The 15,307-nt window shown below is 36.7% G+C and overlaps 1 protein-coding gene across 6 annotated transcripts in view; it reads left to right on the top strand.

Annotated features, from left to right (window-relative positions):
- Positions 1-14,664, top strand: part of LOC131052235 (chromatin modification-related protein EAF1 B) — a 37,921-nt gene extending 23,257 nt beyond the window's left edge. For 5 of the 6 annotated variants that reach the window (XM_057986856.2, XM_057986855.2, XM_057986854.2 and 2 more), the window contains 11 exons: positions 3,560-3,617; positions 3,726-3,952; positions 4,247-4,300; positions 4,416-4,496; positions 4,731-4,868; positions 5,158-5,274; positions 10,644-10,726; positions 10,882-11,103; positions 11,192-11,609; positions 11,774-13,747; positions 13,892-14,280. In XM_057986856.2, the coding sequence (XP_057842839.2) occupies positions 3,560-3,617; positions 3,726-3,952; positions 4,247-4,300; positions 4,416-4,496; positions 4,731-4,868; positions 5,158-5,274; positions 10,644-10,726; positions 10,882-11,103; positions 11,192-11,609; positions 11,774-13,639 (3,264 nt within the window). In that variant the 3' untranslated portion in view covers positions 13,640-13,747; positions 13,892-14,280. Of the gene's footprint in view, positions 1-3,559; positions 3,618-3,725; positions 3,953-4,246; positions 4,301-4,415; positions 4,497-4,730; positions 4,869-5,157; positions 5,275-10,643; positions 10,727-10,881; positions 11,104-11,191; positions 11,610-11,773; positions 13,748-13,891; positions 14,281-14,316 lie in introns of those variants that run through there. The other variant, XM_057986853.2, reaches the window with a different exon arrangement.
- The last annotated feature ends 643 nt before the right edge of the window (positions 14,665-15,307 follow it).

Raw genomic sequence — 15,307 nt, 5'->3', positions numbered from 1 at the left:
AAACCTACATTTATTTAGAGTTTGGGTTAGATAAGCTTACCTCAGTTTTGCAATCTTGGTAGTCAATATTTTTCCCATAAGATGTGTTTGGGTTTTACCAAGTTTTGGGGATGGGGGATGCCATGGGGATGGCAGGATGGAGACAGGTTTTGGGAATGTTCACATGAAGTCTCTCCAATGTGTGGGACATTTCCTTCATAAAAGGGACTCTAGGGTAATATCTACAAATTAAATATCTAATATCTATAATATCCATCTAAGCAAGTTGAATATAACCTAAGGTGTTAATGTGTGATTTAAGCTAACAGTAGCATTTTAAGCTCTAATATGTGTTTCAATTCTGCTTGATCAACTTAGTCACCATTGATTCTGCTGTCATATTCTTTACTAGTAATACCAATATTTATGCTCTTAATATTTTTTTGCTGTTGTCATTAAAATAATCGTTTGTTTCTGCAGATGATAAGATTTTGTGTCTTCTCTCATAGGCTTCTGTGGCACACAGTTGAATGCATGCAAATGGCTTGCAAATCGGTGATTTGTAATGTTCAATTGGTGACTGAAAATTGAGACAGCAATCAACAAATTGAGTCAATATGGGATTAATGTCTGTGCCTTGTGTATATATTTCTGTCCAATAAGCTATGGGATAAATTTGTCTGTTTCATCTATCTCACTTATGACAGCATTGCATGTCTCGCTTGGTTTCAAATCAATCTTTTGAAGTTTCTGATGTGTCTTAGTGCCTAAGTCTGAATTTTTTAATTGCCTGCTTCAATCCTTCTCCTCCAGTTAAGTGAAAGGAGCAAGATCAAGCTGTTGGTTTTGTATAGAGTACCTAGCAGCTACATTAACTAATAGACAACACACAAGGAAACACGGGGACACGTCCACTGTCCCCTGTCCCTGTCCCCGTTCCTAGCCATTTTGGGGACGGGGGGACGTCCCCTTGCCATCCCTGATGCTTGAGAATTACCAGGAAATGTTAAGAAACATCCCTGGGCATTAGGGGACGTCTCACCGTCCCCGGGATGGCTAGGGGATGTCGGAAATGTCTCTCGCCGTCTGGGAAACAGCGAGCCGTCCTCTGCGCCTGAGAACACTTCCAGGCATGAGAAGTAATTAAAAACCAGTTTTTTTGCTCCTTTAGTGATTTGGAGGGCCCACAAAGGCATTAAAGACACAAATTGAACCCTAAAATGCCACAAATACTTAAAACCAAAACAAAACAAAATATTAACCCAACCACCATATTTCTCTTTCTTCTTCTCAGTGTTTGCTCTTCTCTGTGAGAGGTTGCTTGTTGTTGAAGAGATTGGCATGATGTAGAGGATATTGATAGCCCAAATGAGGCTGCGTTTCATAGACTATTATATTTTTATGTTTTGAGACTTTTGGATATATATAGATATATATACATCTGTCCCCTGCCATCCCCTAAAAATGGCCCTCTAGGAGATGTCCCATTAAACATGTCCCCTGCTGTGCCCCCACACCGGTTACCAAAATGCCGTGGAACATAGATCAACACGTTATCTCAAAGTACTCATCATTTAGCTGGGATACATAGTTTGGCTACACATACAATATACAATTATAAAGGTTCTAGAATAAACCAAAACTTAACTAGATCCTTTTAGGTACGGTCCACATGCTATCCTTTGAAAATTTGATCAATGCTTTGTGTAATCATTGCAGCTGAAATAACCTTTAAATGATGTAGTCAATCTTGGCAGCATGAAAGTAAGAGTCACCACAGCTAGAAGAGGAGGTGCAATTTGTCTGGGCCCTGGATACCAAAGTTTTAATACTTGGACTCGCCGCAGACTCGGCAAACCAAAAAATTGGACTTGGACTCGGACTTGTGAAAGACTCACGAAAGGACAAGGCAAAAAAAAACAACCGTAGTTTTACAAAAAAAACATAAATAAATTAATGCATTTAGAGAACATAAGAGCCATAATTGAAACATTACACATGTCATATGATCTCCAAACACTCAATATTTGCAATTTCATCATTCATACTCATAGTTTCAAACTTTAAAATGTATAATAGCAGCATAAGTTTATAAATGTTTACAAAATTACATATGGTGATAGGTCTAGATCTTGGGGGAGAGAGGAGAGATTGAGATAGAGAGTGGTAGAGAGAGGGGATAGAGGAAGAGTGATAGGGAGATAGATAGGTCTAAAATTCAGGGCAGATAAGTGAGTGAGATAGAGAGAGCGAGAGAATGCTAATAGGAGCCTACTGATTACTGAAATTTGACTTGTCTGAAAATTTGAAAGATCTTCTAAAACATAGAATTTGCATTATAACTCCTAGAGATCTGAAACCACTCTCAAACATCCTGCCAATATATACATGAAATATAACTTAAAGTATAATCCTTTCTTATACTTAAATGTTATATTTCATGTATATATTCTTATGAAGAGAATGAGACTGACTTGAAACCCTACAAACCTGTTTTCACCAAGAAACAATGGTAGATGACTGAAAAAAGTAAAAAACAACACTACTTTATTAGCTTGCTGGGCGTGCTTTTTGGGTCGTGCGAGTCCAAGCGAAAGACTTGCGAGTCCGAGTAAAAGACTCGCGCGTGTGCAGGTTAAAGACTCGTGAGTCCTTGGGAAGGATTCTCCAGGACTCGGCTCGCAAGTCCTTGGGAAGGATTCACAAGGAATCGGCTCGCAAGTCCTTGGTGAGTCGACTCGGCCTGCCAATAGACTCACGAGTCCGTGTCGAGTCCACGAGTTTTAAAACTATGCCGGATACCATTCTGGATTTCTACCCTCAATATGTAGACCACCCAAAACAGGGAAATTAGAACCTACTTAGTCAGCTGAGGATGAAGCTTGCCTCACTAAACTAAGTAGATCCTCTCATATCACTTTTATGTGGAAATATGAAGAGTTTCTTCCTAACAAGGGGAAATGTCTTGTGCCTAATGTTTGTAGTTCACGCATATGAACATATGTTTTGCATTTGTGCTGTATTTAATGTTAGCATACAAAACCTTTTTTGTAGAATAATGTCTCATTAAAATTTTAACTGCCATGTATATGTGGTTCTTATGTTTGCAACTTTTTTAGATAACTTTTAGTAACAGAAATTGGGAATAAGGGAGAAGAGGAGATTGTACTATAAAGATCTTGACCCCTTCCATGTGTCACATGTTTTAGTGTTGCAGAATGTCAAAATTGGTCTTTTTGAGCATGCCTCTTGTGTGTCCTAAGGACTTACAAAATTCTTTTTAGTATGTACTGTCATTATTTACCTGAGATCATATTAAATAAGGTGTGAAAGAGAATTCTCACTTCTAGGATTTGTACAAAGCAAGATAACCCATCTATAGAATTTCTAATTTGTCAGTAACAAGATGTTTTTGAAATGTCTTTGGTGTACTGGAAAGTGTTTTGAACATGGATTTTTTGTACATATGGAGAAATTCAAAATTCAATGATCTTCTCTAATGGCTATGGTTATATGATCATATTCAAAATCCTATTCGAAATTGGAATCTCCAATGTGAAAATATTTATTCCATGTGCAGAGAGAACAAACAAAACGGAAACTTGAAACTCAAGTATTTCTTCCAAGCACTGTTTTAGGTAACTTCTCTCTTCTCTTCTTATTTTGTAGGTTATTTGTTTTCATACCATAGAAAATGATGATACTAAGAAATAATTAAATCATTAAGTTCACATGTTTTTGATCAGGGTCTTCCTTGGATCATCAAATGACAAATTCACAAGGAATTGCTGGTCAAGCAGGTATAAAGAAACTGAAACTTTCAAAGCAACTCTCAGATATGTCTCCACAGGCACCTGCAACTATATCAGCACCATCTCCGGGTGCATCTCAAATGAGCAATATGTCCAATTCTAGTAAGCCCATTAAAATCTCAACTAATCGGGACAAAGGCAGGAAAAATAAAACGCCAAAGGTAAGCAGTGTGCAAGCTTTTATCATATACGATTTATAGATGTTTTATTATTTTAAAATTTAAAGTAATTGTTGATCACTTTTGAGAAAATCAATGAATTTCATCTGGCATGTAGGCCAAAGAGAAACATTGCATGCCCATGTCAATGGTTAAAATACTTACATATGCTTTGATGTTCTGGTTTGTAAATTTTTCAAAGCTTCTAAGAAATATTAATCTGGACTGCTGGTCACCTAATGAGCAAGGGATATGATTATATTTGGATGTTTCTGTACATTTCTATGAACTGTGCAGGCTGCTGCCAATCAGACAGGACAAGGCATTGCGTGGTCGACATTTGAAGATCAGGTGATGTTATTTTTGGCTACTTGATGTTAAAGAAATTTCTGATGTTTGAATATGTATGGTTAACATCTATGCTGTACTTGTAGTTGATCTTACCTGCCAATGTGTTTTCTTTCAGGCACTTGTTGTTTTGGTCCATGATGTTGGTCCTAATTGGGAACTTGTGAGTGATATTATAAATTCCAGCTTGCAAATAAAGGTGACAACTTCTCTCTGCTTTATGATATCAAGCTCTTGTGATTTCCTAGTCTTGGGATTGACTATTTCTTGCTTGTTTGATCTATCATGCTTACATAGGAATAAATAAAAATGAGTCGTGAACTTGAAGAGCAGCAGTGTTGATTTATAGGTGTGTAGTTTTACAAACTTTTCTGGAATCAAGAAATTGATTTGTTCTTGGTTGGATGTTGCCCATAAAATTTGATCTCAACAGTGCATTTTTCGAAAACCAAAAGATTGTAAAGAACGCCATAAAAGTCTCATGGAGAGGACCAGTGGAGATGGTGGTGACAGTCCAGAGGATTCTGGCTCTTCTCAGCCTTACCCTTCCACTTTACCTGGAATTCCAAAGGCATGATCCTAAGTGACCTTTACTGCTATGGATGCATCTTATGAATTAAGATGATAATATGTTTCTAGGTTTTATTTGAACATGTATTAATCTAATGACTTGTAGGCTATAATATTTTTGAAGATATTAGTGTAACTTGTATTAGTATAGCTATTTGTAGGCCAAGCATTTGAACATAAGAAAAAACAAATCCAGCAAAGAAACATTTTTGATATGGAAAATTTGAGTTCTATATATATTTCCCTAATATATGCTTCAAAGAATTCATATTTAAAATTTGGCTATGCAGGGCAGTGCTAGAATATTGCTCCAACGCCTGCAAGGCCCAATGGAAGAAGAAGCACTCAAGACACATTTTGAGAAAATTGTGCAGATTGGGCAACAACAGCATGTCCGGAAGATTCAGGTCAGTTGTTCCTAGTGATTGAGAATTATAATTAGTGTCAGTTTTTGGTAGACATTTGTTTCCATGGTGACTTGATGTAGCCTTGGCCTGTGAAGCACATTGTTTTATAGCCTTGCCTGAGAAGGGTATAGTTTTATAGGCATGCCTGGGAAGAGTGAAGTTTTATTGATTGTAGCATTTTGAAATTCTGATTGCCTCCATTTAATTTCTATTTGGTGTTAAAGATTATTGATTAAACATTTCTTGTGAAGAGTAATCTTCAACCTGGACAGACAACTTTAAACAATAATGTATATCATTATTATATTTGTAAGGCAGAATACATATATATCTACAAGCTTCATGCACTTATTCCTTTTCTATTTATGTCTTCTTTTGTAGCTGCTATATTTTAATTTTATTTATTTTTTTATTATAATTAGCACATGCCCTAACATAGCAATTTGAAATTTGAAGTGAAGCTAGATGTTGGTGCAATAATAATATACCACAAACCTTGTGTGTTGTACTGCATCAGGGTGAATCTATTCAGTGTAAGTTATACTGCAGGAACTTCAATATTATCTTTTTGAGAAAATTGTTCATTGAGATATGAACAATGGAAAGTGTTTCAACATCTTGTTATGAACCTTTTTGGTTGTCTGCTTTGCATAATATATCTATTAGTCAGTGTGCCCAAGTTACTATTTTTTATATAATAGGGAGACCATTTTCAGGGTTCCAAGGCCATTTCGCCTTTTTAGGCAATGGACTCACTGAGCCATCTTTTTATCTCATGGGTGCACAAAAGCACTTTTTTGGATTGTATGTCTAGATTCATTGTATTTAGGGTAATAGGCTTTGGTTGGTGTATAAGAAATAATTGTCTCACATGTGTATAAAGTGAAAGTATCTACAAATGAAGTTTCTGCAAGTCCAGGATGGGAAAACGTAAGGATATGGGGATGGCAAAATTTTTCACAAATTTCAAGATGGTAGGGGGATGGCTATTAAGGAACTTAATAAACCAAAAACAACTAAAATCTATAAACTAAATATAATATGCTGAATTTGCAATGACAATTTGCTCCCTCTTAGCTTTTTAAAGATCTCTAGCATTTTCTTTTCCTTAAAGTTTACTTAATTTTTTTTTTTTTGAACCAAATAGAGGTCTATCCTAATAAGAGGGACAATTAAGTCCCCAAGACCCTTGGATATCTGGGATAACAGGGACATCAAGTAGACCCTGAGGCATGGAATGGTTGTAGTAATTAGGGTCTAACCTAGTGGCCCCACGGAGGGTGCATTCTGGATTTTATTAGCAGATGTTGCAGTGGAATTTTAAGAATATGTTGCTGTTACATAGTTCCATTGAAAATAACACCTTCTGCAAGATTAAGCTTTCCAGGGTTTTTGATAATAAATTTTAGTCTGAAAAAATACTATCATATAAATTATAGTTACCAGGAGGTGCAGGGGCATGGGTGCCAGGATGGGGATGGGGATGCTAATAAAATAAGTAAGCTACCTATCTTGGTACTGGTTTGGGTTCGGGTTTGGAGTTTCAGTTTGCAGATTTGGTCAAAAAATCTGGGGGTTGGGTTCATTTTGGATTTGTCCATACAAAAAGATGTATTCCTCGGCTTTTTTTAGATAGATATATCTATACTAGTTTATTTACAGCCTAACAAGTTAATAACAAAAATAGACATATTTCTTAATATTTTTTATGTATAGAAATATATATAAATATTATACAATATTAATAAAATTAATATATATTATAATAATAAATTATGAATAAATTTTATATTTAATAAATAAATAACTAATTAAAGTTTATATTTTGCCATAGTACATAAATTACATAAAAAAATAAAATAAATTTTATTTTAAACGAAAAATTTTCAAACAAAAAAATCAGCTACTCACCAAGGAAAAGGATCACATTACACAAGTGTTCAATCACAACAACCAAAAAATAAAAATTACACAAGGTAAAAAATAGTGTATGCTGCCTACTGCTTGAATCGGTACTCACTATAGAATGAAATCGAATATGCTAACTTAATCCTTCTGCTTTTGTGGGATTTTGCATGTGAACTGAACCCTCCCTTGCTGTGACCTCTCGTGCTTGTGGGCCTATTTTACCACGGCCATATGAATAAATCTATATAATCAGGAGGGCAATGCATGATTAGTAGGGAAACGCATCATCAGGATGCATTCAAATCAGAGTCAAATGTCTTGAACAATTGAAAAGAGCCAAAAGGAATTAAAAAATTGTCACTTTCTGCCAGATTCACTGTGGGTTCTGCAAAAAAACAAATCTGGGTTCTTCATGGGTTCTCCCACCCTGGTCACACCCCTGCCTGTAGCGGACCAGGATCTGGATCCGCTAAGTTACAGCAGCCAACCGGTAACATAGAGATTTGGGTATATGAGTAGACAACGATCACCAGAAATCATGGGTATAACAGGGCATGGTTCATGTTCCTATAATGGAGTTTCCTGGTAATTATGTGTAAAATTAAACTACACTAATATGGTTATTTGTCTGAAGGCCTTAACAAAAAAAATCCTTCTGCAAACTTATTAGCCCAGTTGCTGGCTGCAGCAGAAAGCTTCCTTCTAAAAATAACCCTCCAATTTAGAGAAGATTCTAAAATCTGCGGTTACAGTAATTTATATGTTTCATGGGGCTACCTGTGCTATACAAATAGGAGCAGTAGCCCTCCCTTGGGACGCCACTCCAAGGCTTAAGAGATGTCATCGTGTGATTATTCTTTGGATGGAATTTCTGCACCAGTTTGCAGTGAATGGTGTTTTGGGCCAAGTGCAGCATTGACTTGAATATTTAAGCCCGAGCTGGTGTCAAATACCTCTCATAAAAGTCCTCAACTTATGAGATGTCTGAGACAATTTTCAGCAACATCAAAACTCTATAGCCTTGAAGGATTTATAAATTTCAGCTTCAGTTATTAAGAAGTTTAAGGTTTTCTTAGTTCCAGTAGGTTAAGATTTCAATTATATATAGATTTCATACAGAATTTTAGTTTCAAGTTTCTGTGGTTGTTTGAGATAGTTTTGTCCAGTTTCTAACTCACATTTTAGTTTCAGTTTTGGTTTTATTGTAGTTATTACAGAGATTCTAGATTTCAGCTCAGATTTTGCAAATGGGAATTCAGGTGCAGAGTTTCCATACATCGAATTACTGTTAAGATTATAATTCATCTGAAACAATTTAGAGGCTTGTGTGATTGCATTCCAGTGTTGACCACAGTAGAATGCCCTTTGGGTTTTTGGAAACATTGTACTTGATGAATGGAATGGATGCACTGTTAAAATTTACGTGGTAATAAATGGTTAGACCGTTTAGTCAACTAATGTAGAACACTTTTCAGTTTTTCAAAAGCATCAAACTTGATGCACAGAATGGATAAATAGTTGAATTCACCTAGTAATTGGTTAGACGGTTAAGTTAGCCGTCTTAATTGTATAAAAATGTTGAAATTCTTGCCAAGTATATACTGAATTTAAACCTGTTTCCAATCTTTTATTTTTATTCTTTTATATCTTCAATTCTTATTTGTATTTGGATGACTGTAAAATTATGTTTCAGTTCATTTATTGCCATTGAAACTTGGGCTTTTGGCAGAAAGGAAATCCATCATGTTAATGAAGACAATATAACTAAAGTGATATCATATTTTAAGAAAGTAGTATTTGTAAACATAATTTTTTCTCTCAAATTCTCGAGTCAGTGTATATAGTCATTGTCTTGCTTACAATAACAAAATAACTGTAGTGTATAAATCATAGTGTTAAGACTTGGACTTGCTGAAAACTTGGAAAGCTGTTTTGTGACTCGTACTTGGACTCAGTGGAAAGACAGAGCAAAAACTTCGCAATTAATATAAAGATATAATATATGAATAAATCATAAATGTTTTAATATTCTTTTAAAATGAATTTTTCAAATTGATTTTTTTGTTTTTTTAAATCTTTTTCCAACCAAGACTGACTGCTAAAACTTGTGAGTCTGCTGAAACTCACAAGTCTCAGCTGTCAGACTTGACCTAGTCTTCAAGTTGAGGCTTCTGACTTGCTGAGCCCTAGCAATGTAGCAGAAAGAATCTATACTGTGCAACCTCTCAAGCTCTGACAGTTTGACCTTATAGTGTATCTTAAATTATAAACAAAATCTAATAACTTTCTAACAAGTGATCAACAGTGAGATTATTTAATCTGATCCTGTTATGATTGTGCTTTTATGACAATGGGGCTGAGCAGTGTAAGTTACCCTTCTGTTATGCCTACCTAATTTTGTTCTTTGTTTTGCATTTAAGTAGAGGTTGTGTAGCTGATTGTAGGATCATTTTTCATGTTCATGTGGGTGGTGAACTGCAAGGATTAAATATTCTGTTTGCCATTTATGTTAGTCCTTTATTAGGTTGGTGCAAGCAAGCAGAAAGGCATACTTGCTATATGGGTTTCTCATATGTGAAAACCAAATAAGCTTATATATGGGAATGGAGATCCTAGAGACCAAAAAAGCTTGTTACTAGAGCTAATTCCTAAATATTTACATTTTCACCTCCATTAATAGGGTTCCATACCATGTAAAAGATGCTTTTGATATCATGGTGAAATTAACTGTTTAACTTTAAACTTTCCATATAAATGAATGTGATAGGCAGTCTTCGTAGTGAATATTTCTGACCAAGATTTCTGTGAAAGTTTGAGATCCAAAATTATATGTGGTTTGGCATTGAGATTTGCTTCTTCAGAACTGCTGTGGGATTGAACTAGGTCAAGAAATTTAGTATGAGCTCAGCAAGACTTGAAAAATGAAATTAGTCAAAAATATAATCAAAATATCCAAGAATTGAACAAAATCACCCATCATTGCTAGAAATGAGTCCTACCTCCGGTATAATATTGTTTAAACTTGTGAATGCTTGGAAACAAGAATTTAGATGCTAGAATAAAGAAGGGAAGGGGCATTTTCATAGCTCTTATTTATTCAGTGCTGATTCTCTAAAGTTGTGTCAGCTAGAGTTGGCGAACTTGGCATAATTCTTTTAGATTTGCTGATTCTCAGAAGTCAGAACTATGTTTTGCTTTATTTTTCTGAAGCTGTCTTGACCATGACATTGCAGCCTTAAGTTAAAATTGTTAGTGTGGTTTACTCCTCTCCAATTTTTACTTTTTTGTATTTCATAGATGATCAAGATATAATCATGTGGGCATGTCTGTTCTTGATCCCCTTTGATATGTTCTTGCCTGTAAGTTCCTTTCTTATAATAATATGGAGCATGAGTAATTTTAATGTGCATTTCTGCTTGCTTAGTGTGCTTGATTTTGGCTTTTTCTTCTTCTTTTGGCAGAATGATAATCAAGAACTGAAGCAACGTGCTCCAATACATCCTTCACATCACATGGCAATTCAAAATATAGCTGGGACGTTTACGTGAGTGGATGGTGCTTTGTACAGATTCTAGACATGTGAAATGCTGTCAAAATAATTGATTATTATCATTTTTTCTATGGTTATGCACATAATTTAAAGGAAATTATTTCTTTGTCTGTTTTTTCTAATACGATCAAACTTTTTCTTGTATCAAGGCCTTTAGATCTATGTGATAAACCTTCAAGTACAGAAATATCACCACAAGCCTTTCCAACCCAGGGAGCACATAATAGTGGCATGCTTAATTCTTTAGGAACAGTTTCACCTTTACAGCCTGGATCTGTTGGCATTCCTTCATTGCAAGGCCCCAGTAGCCTGCCACTGGGTGGTAATTTGGTGGCTTCATCGTCTGGATTAAATGTAGCAGGAGCTTCAAGGTGATTCATAATGATGTTTGGTTAGATGAACGTTTATGTCTTCTATCTGTTTGTGTCCATATTCTGAATATACATTGTTACATGATAGGGATATGCAGCGATTTTCATCAGGAAGGCCTATTTCTGTTAAAATGGATGAGCAACAACAACGGATGCAACAGTATAATCAACTGATCGCCGCAAGAAACTTGCAGACTCCTGGTGTTTCCATGTCAGCAAGTCTTCCAATGGGCTTACCTAACTCAAATGATCGGGGGGTTCGGATGCTGCCAGGAGGGAATGCTGCAGGATTGATGCCTGTGCTTAATAGAGGCATGCCATTGCCCAGGCCTGGATATCCGGCAATTGGACCACCTGGAATTATGAGTTTGGGTTCTTCAGGAATAAACAATATACTTCCTTGTAATGGCGTTGGATTGTCAACTACTGGCACAGTAACTTCTGGAGCTATTTCTGGTCAAGGGAATTTGATCCCTCGATCAAGAGATTCTATGCAGATGATGCGGGTGAGTTGTGTTAGATTATAGAAGATCTGACTTGTGCAAAATTTAACTTGTCACCTGAAGAAATTGTGATATTAAGGGTCATTATGGATTTAATTTCATGTTTAGATTGAAATTATTTGCTACTGTCTTACTGCATTCTCTTTTCTTTCCCTTGTGATTAACAGCCTAGCCAGTCTCCAGAGGATCAGCGACAGATGCTAATGCAAGAGCTTCAGATCCAACCTGCTCAGGGAAATGGTCAGGCTGCAGCTCCATACAGTACATTAAATGGTTCTTTCTCTAACCAGATGGCTTCTTCTCCAACCCAGAATTACACTGGTCAGCATCAACAGCATCAGATGCCACAGGGACATAGTAATTTGCAGAACTCTCAATTGCAAAATGCTAGCCATAGTCAGGCTTACATGCTTCAATTGCAGCGTCAACGACTTATGCAGCAACAACATTATGTTTCAAATGGTTCACAACTGCCACAATCACAGCCACACCCTCCACAAGCCAAACATGCAATATCGACTGTCCCTAATAACGCTCATCAACAACATTCTTTACCACAACATGTGCTTCAGCAACAACATACAGGTGCTCAACAGCAGTCAAAAACACAGTCACCCCCAACTTTGCAACATCAATCACCACAGCAATCTGGCCCTTCTGCCATGAATACTTCTGTCTTACAAAGTGCACAGAAGCGGCAACCGAGTCTCCCACAGACACAAGGACAAAATTACCAGGGTGCTGGCCAGTCAAACCTATTACAACAAAATCAGATGCAGAAGCAGCATCAACAGCGACAACAACAACTAAAACACCAAGCACAGCCACAACAGCAACAAAAAAGCCAACTACAACAAGGTCAGCAGCAGCAGCAGCAAAATAGAGTGTCGAAAGGTTTGGAGAGGGGAGGCATGATAATGCAGAATATTTCTGCAGATATCAGTCAAGTTAATGGACCTCAAGGGCCTGTACCTGGAAATCAACACCCTGAAAAGGATCAAATGGTGCAATTAGTACCTGGGCAAAGGGTATTTCATGGTCCTGGATCACTTCAGCCAGGGAAACAGCTAATACAGTCTGCAATGTCAGGACAACAAGGACAAGTCCCTGGGCAGATACCAGTGAGCTTGCCTCAGACTTTGGCCCTTTCCCAACAGCAAAAGGGATTTATGCAACAATCATCATTAAAACAACAGCCTTCAGCTTCTTTAACCACAGACAACCAACAAGCATCAGTTTCTTCTCCAAATGCGGCACAATTGCAGCAACAGATGCCTTCCTGTCAAGCACAATCATGTTCTGTTCCCATGTCATTATCTTCATCGTCCCAACAACAAAGACAGTCAATTCAATCTCAGCAGCTTGCCCATCGAAAGCTACCTCATCGCCAGTCTGGATCTGATGTTGGATTGCAACCTCCACCTCAGCCCAGCAAGAGCTGTGTGCCACAACAGGATCAGGTTTCATCTCAGCTGTCATCTCAACAAGGGCATTTAACATTTCAGGTTGGATCCAATGTGGGAGGTCCTTTAAGTACAGTATCTGCAGGTCCTGCTGCATCTCTTTCCGATGCTGTTCATTCAAACAATAATGTTGTAAATTCAGTACAGTGGAAAGCAGGGGCTCAAACAACAAGCATGCCTTACAGCTTAAATAATCACAATGGTGTTTCGGGTACCCAGATATCTCCCACTGTCAGCACATCTGGGATGTTGATCACCTCAACAAATGGAAATGCTGCGGTATCAACAACCACTTCATCTGGTATATTAGCTTCTGGAACAAATATTGCAGGACTTCCCCAACGACAGTATACTAGTTCAATTGGTCAAGTTCATGGGCACAATGCTGGATCCCATACAGCAATAGGGCCAAGGCCACCAGTGCAACAAATAGGTGTTCAGTGGCAGCCCCAGCAAACAATGTCTCAACAACAGCAGCAGCAACGGCAAACTCACAATGGGATACAGAGTTCTATTCATAATAGTTTAGGAAGTGGATATATTGACCCTCCAACTTCTGGACCAATGTAAATGAGATTGGGAGCTGGTCTGGGTGCTGAGCTTCAGTATCAAGGAAGTTCTTTATCTAAGACAGGTGATCCACATTGTGGCCCCAAGCATATGTACCATATTGTACAGGTACATCTATTAAAGTTATGAGCACTTCTTTTACCTGATGTTGGAAAATAATACTATAAATTCCTTTTGAGTGGCATGATAGTGAGAGATGAGCAATTCATTAATTCTTCTATTGTCTAACTGTGTATTGTGCTGAAAATACAGCTAAGGCTAGCACATGTTCAACATTTTCTTTGGAGGAGTTCACAGGCAACAATTACCAGTTCTGCTACAGGCACTGTTTTCAGGACTTTTTTGCAGTAATGGGATGCTGTATTTCTGTCATTCTTTGTATCTTAAGTTGAACTTAATCTGGTCGAATAGGACTCCTGTAAAGATGCACCCTTTTTGTAAAGATGTATCCTCAATTGGATGCAGATTGGATTAAGCCAGGTGATCCAGAAGGATTTTGTTTTTCGGTTGGATTATTGTTTCCACTTTTAATTTATTTTTGTATAATCATTACTGGTCAAGGTAGTTTGTAAATTTTACAATACAAATATTCAATCGATAGGAAGCTCAAAAGTCCTTTTGGGCCCTTTTTAATGCAATAAGTTCCATTGAAGAAATTTTTCTTTTTGAATATCCAGGATTTGACGCTCTTTGAAGTCTACATGAGGCAAGGTGATAAGAGTCCTTGGCAGTTGGGTTTTACCTGTTGTTTGTCTCTCCGAAGTTATGATTTGCTAAATAGTTTTCTGCATACAAGTTTCTGGTTTTACGTGATTTTAACATATCATTTCAAGCGTATTTGTCCGTAGGTAGTATTATACTTCTATCTAGAAAACAATTTTAATTACCGACGAATGTAACATCTTTGTCCCAAAAATTGAGACATTGGTGCAAAACTAACATAACAACATAACGACAATGCAGAGAGTGGCAAGATGTTTGATTTTTGCATAACAAGACTTGAAAGTAACGCTTTCTTATTCTTAACTTCTTTAATCCTGTCTAATGTTTATAAATGTTATAATTCACTTCATTCTGCATATGTTTTTTTCTCCTAATAGCTGCTGTACATTTGGCAAATTATCTTTGAGAGCAAAAAGGCTCTAGCCTTGCATTCAGCAATCATTGGATGTTAAAAGAAGAAAGCACACTTTGGATAAGTCTTACAGATCACGTTGCTCTTAAGGGTTTACTTCATAAATGTCAACCATTTTTAATGCCTATATTTAATTATTTTATCAAGCCATGTTAACAGAATAGACAAACGAGCATATATTTTATCATCCCACCAATCCAATGTACTGTGGGGAATAATTATTTTGCAAATCTGTTAAAGATCATTGCACCTGCTTTTCCAAGATTGCTATATATAAGACGGTATTCAATTTTCCGTAACTACATTATAAGACTGATTTGTGACATTGATGCACAAATTGGCCTAGTTTAATAATGCTCCATGTCCACATTATGACACTGATTTATGAAAAATTTATATACAAATTGGCTTAGTTAAACAATATATCATCTATTCACATTATGACACTGATTAGCTGAGGCTTATAAGTAGGGATTTGTAGAATGCATCAGTTCCCGGAAAATGGCGGGAACTTCAATTTAATAAACAATATG

The sequence above is a fragment of the Cryptomeria japonica genome, chromosome 1, assembly GCF_030272615.1.
Source record: "Cryptomeria japonica chromosome 1, Sugi_1.0, whole genome shotgun sequence".
NCBI lineage: Eukaryota > Viridiplantae > Streptophyta > Pinopsida > Cupressales > Cupressaceae > Cryptomeria > Cryptomeria japonica.
This window is presented reverse-complemented; position numbering and strand designations above follow the sequence as displayed.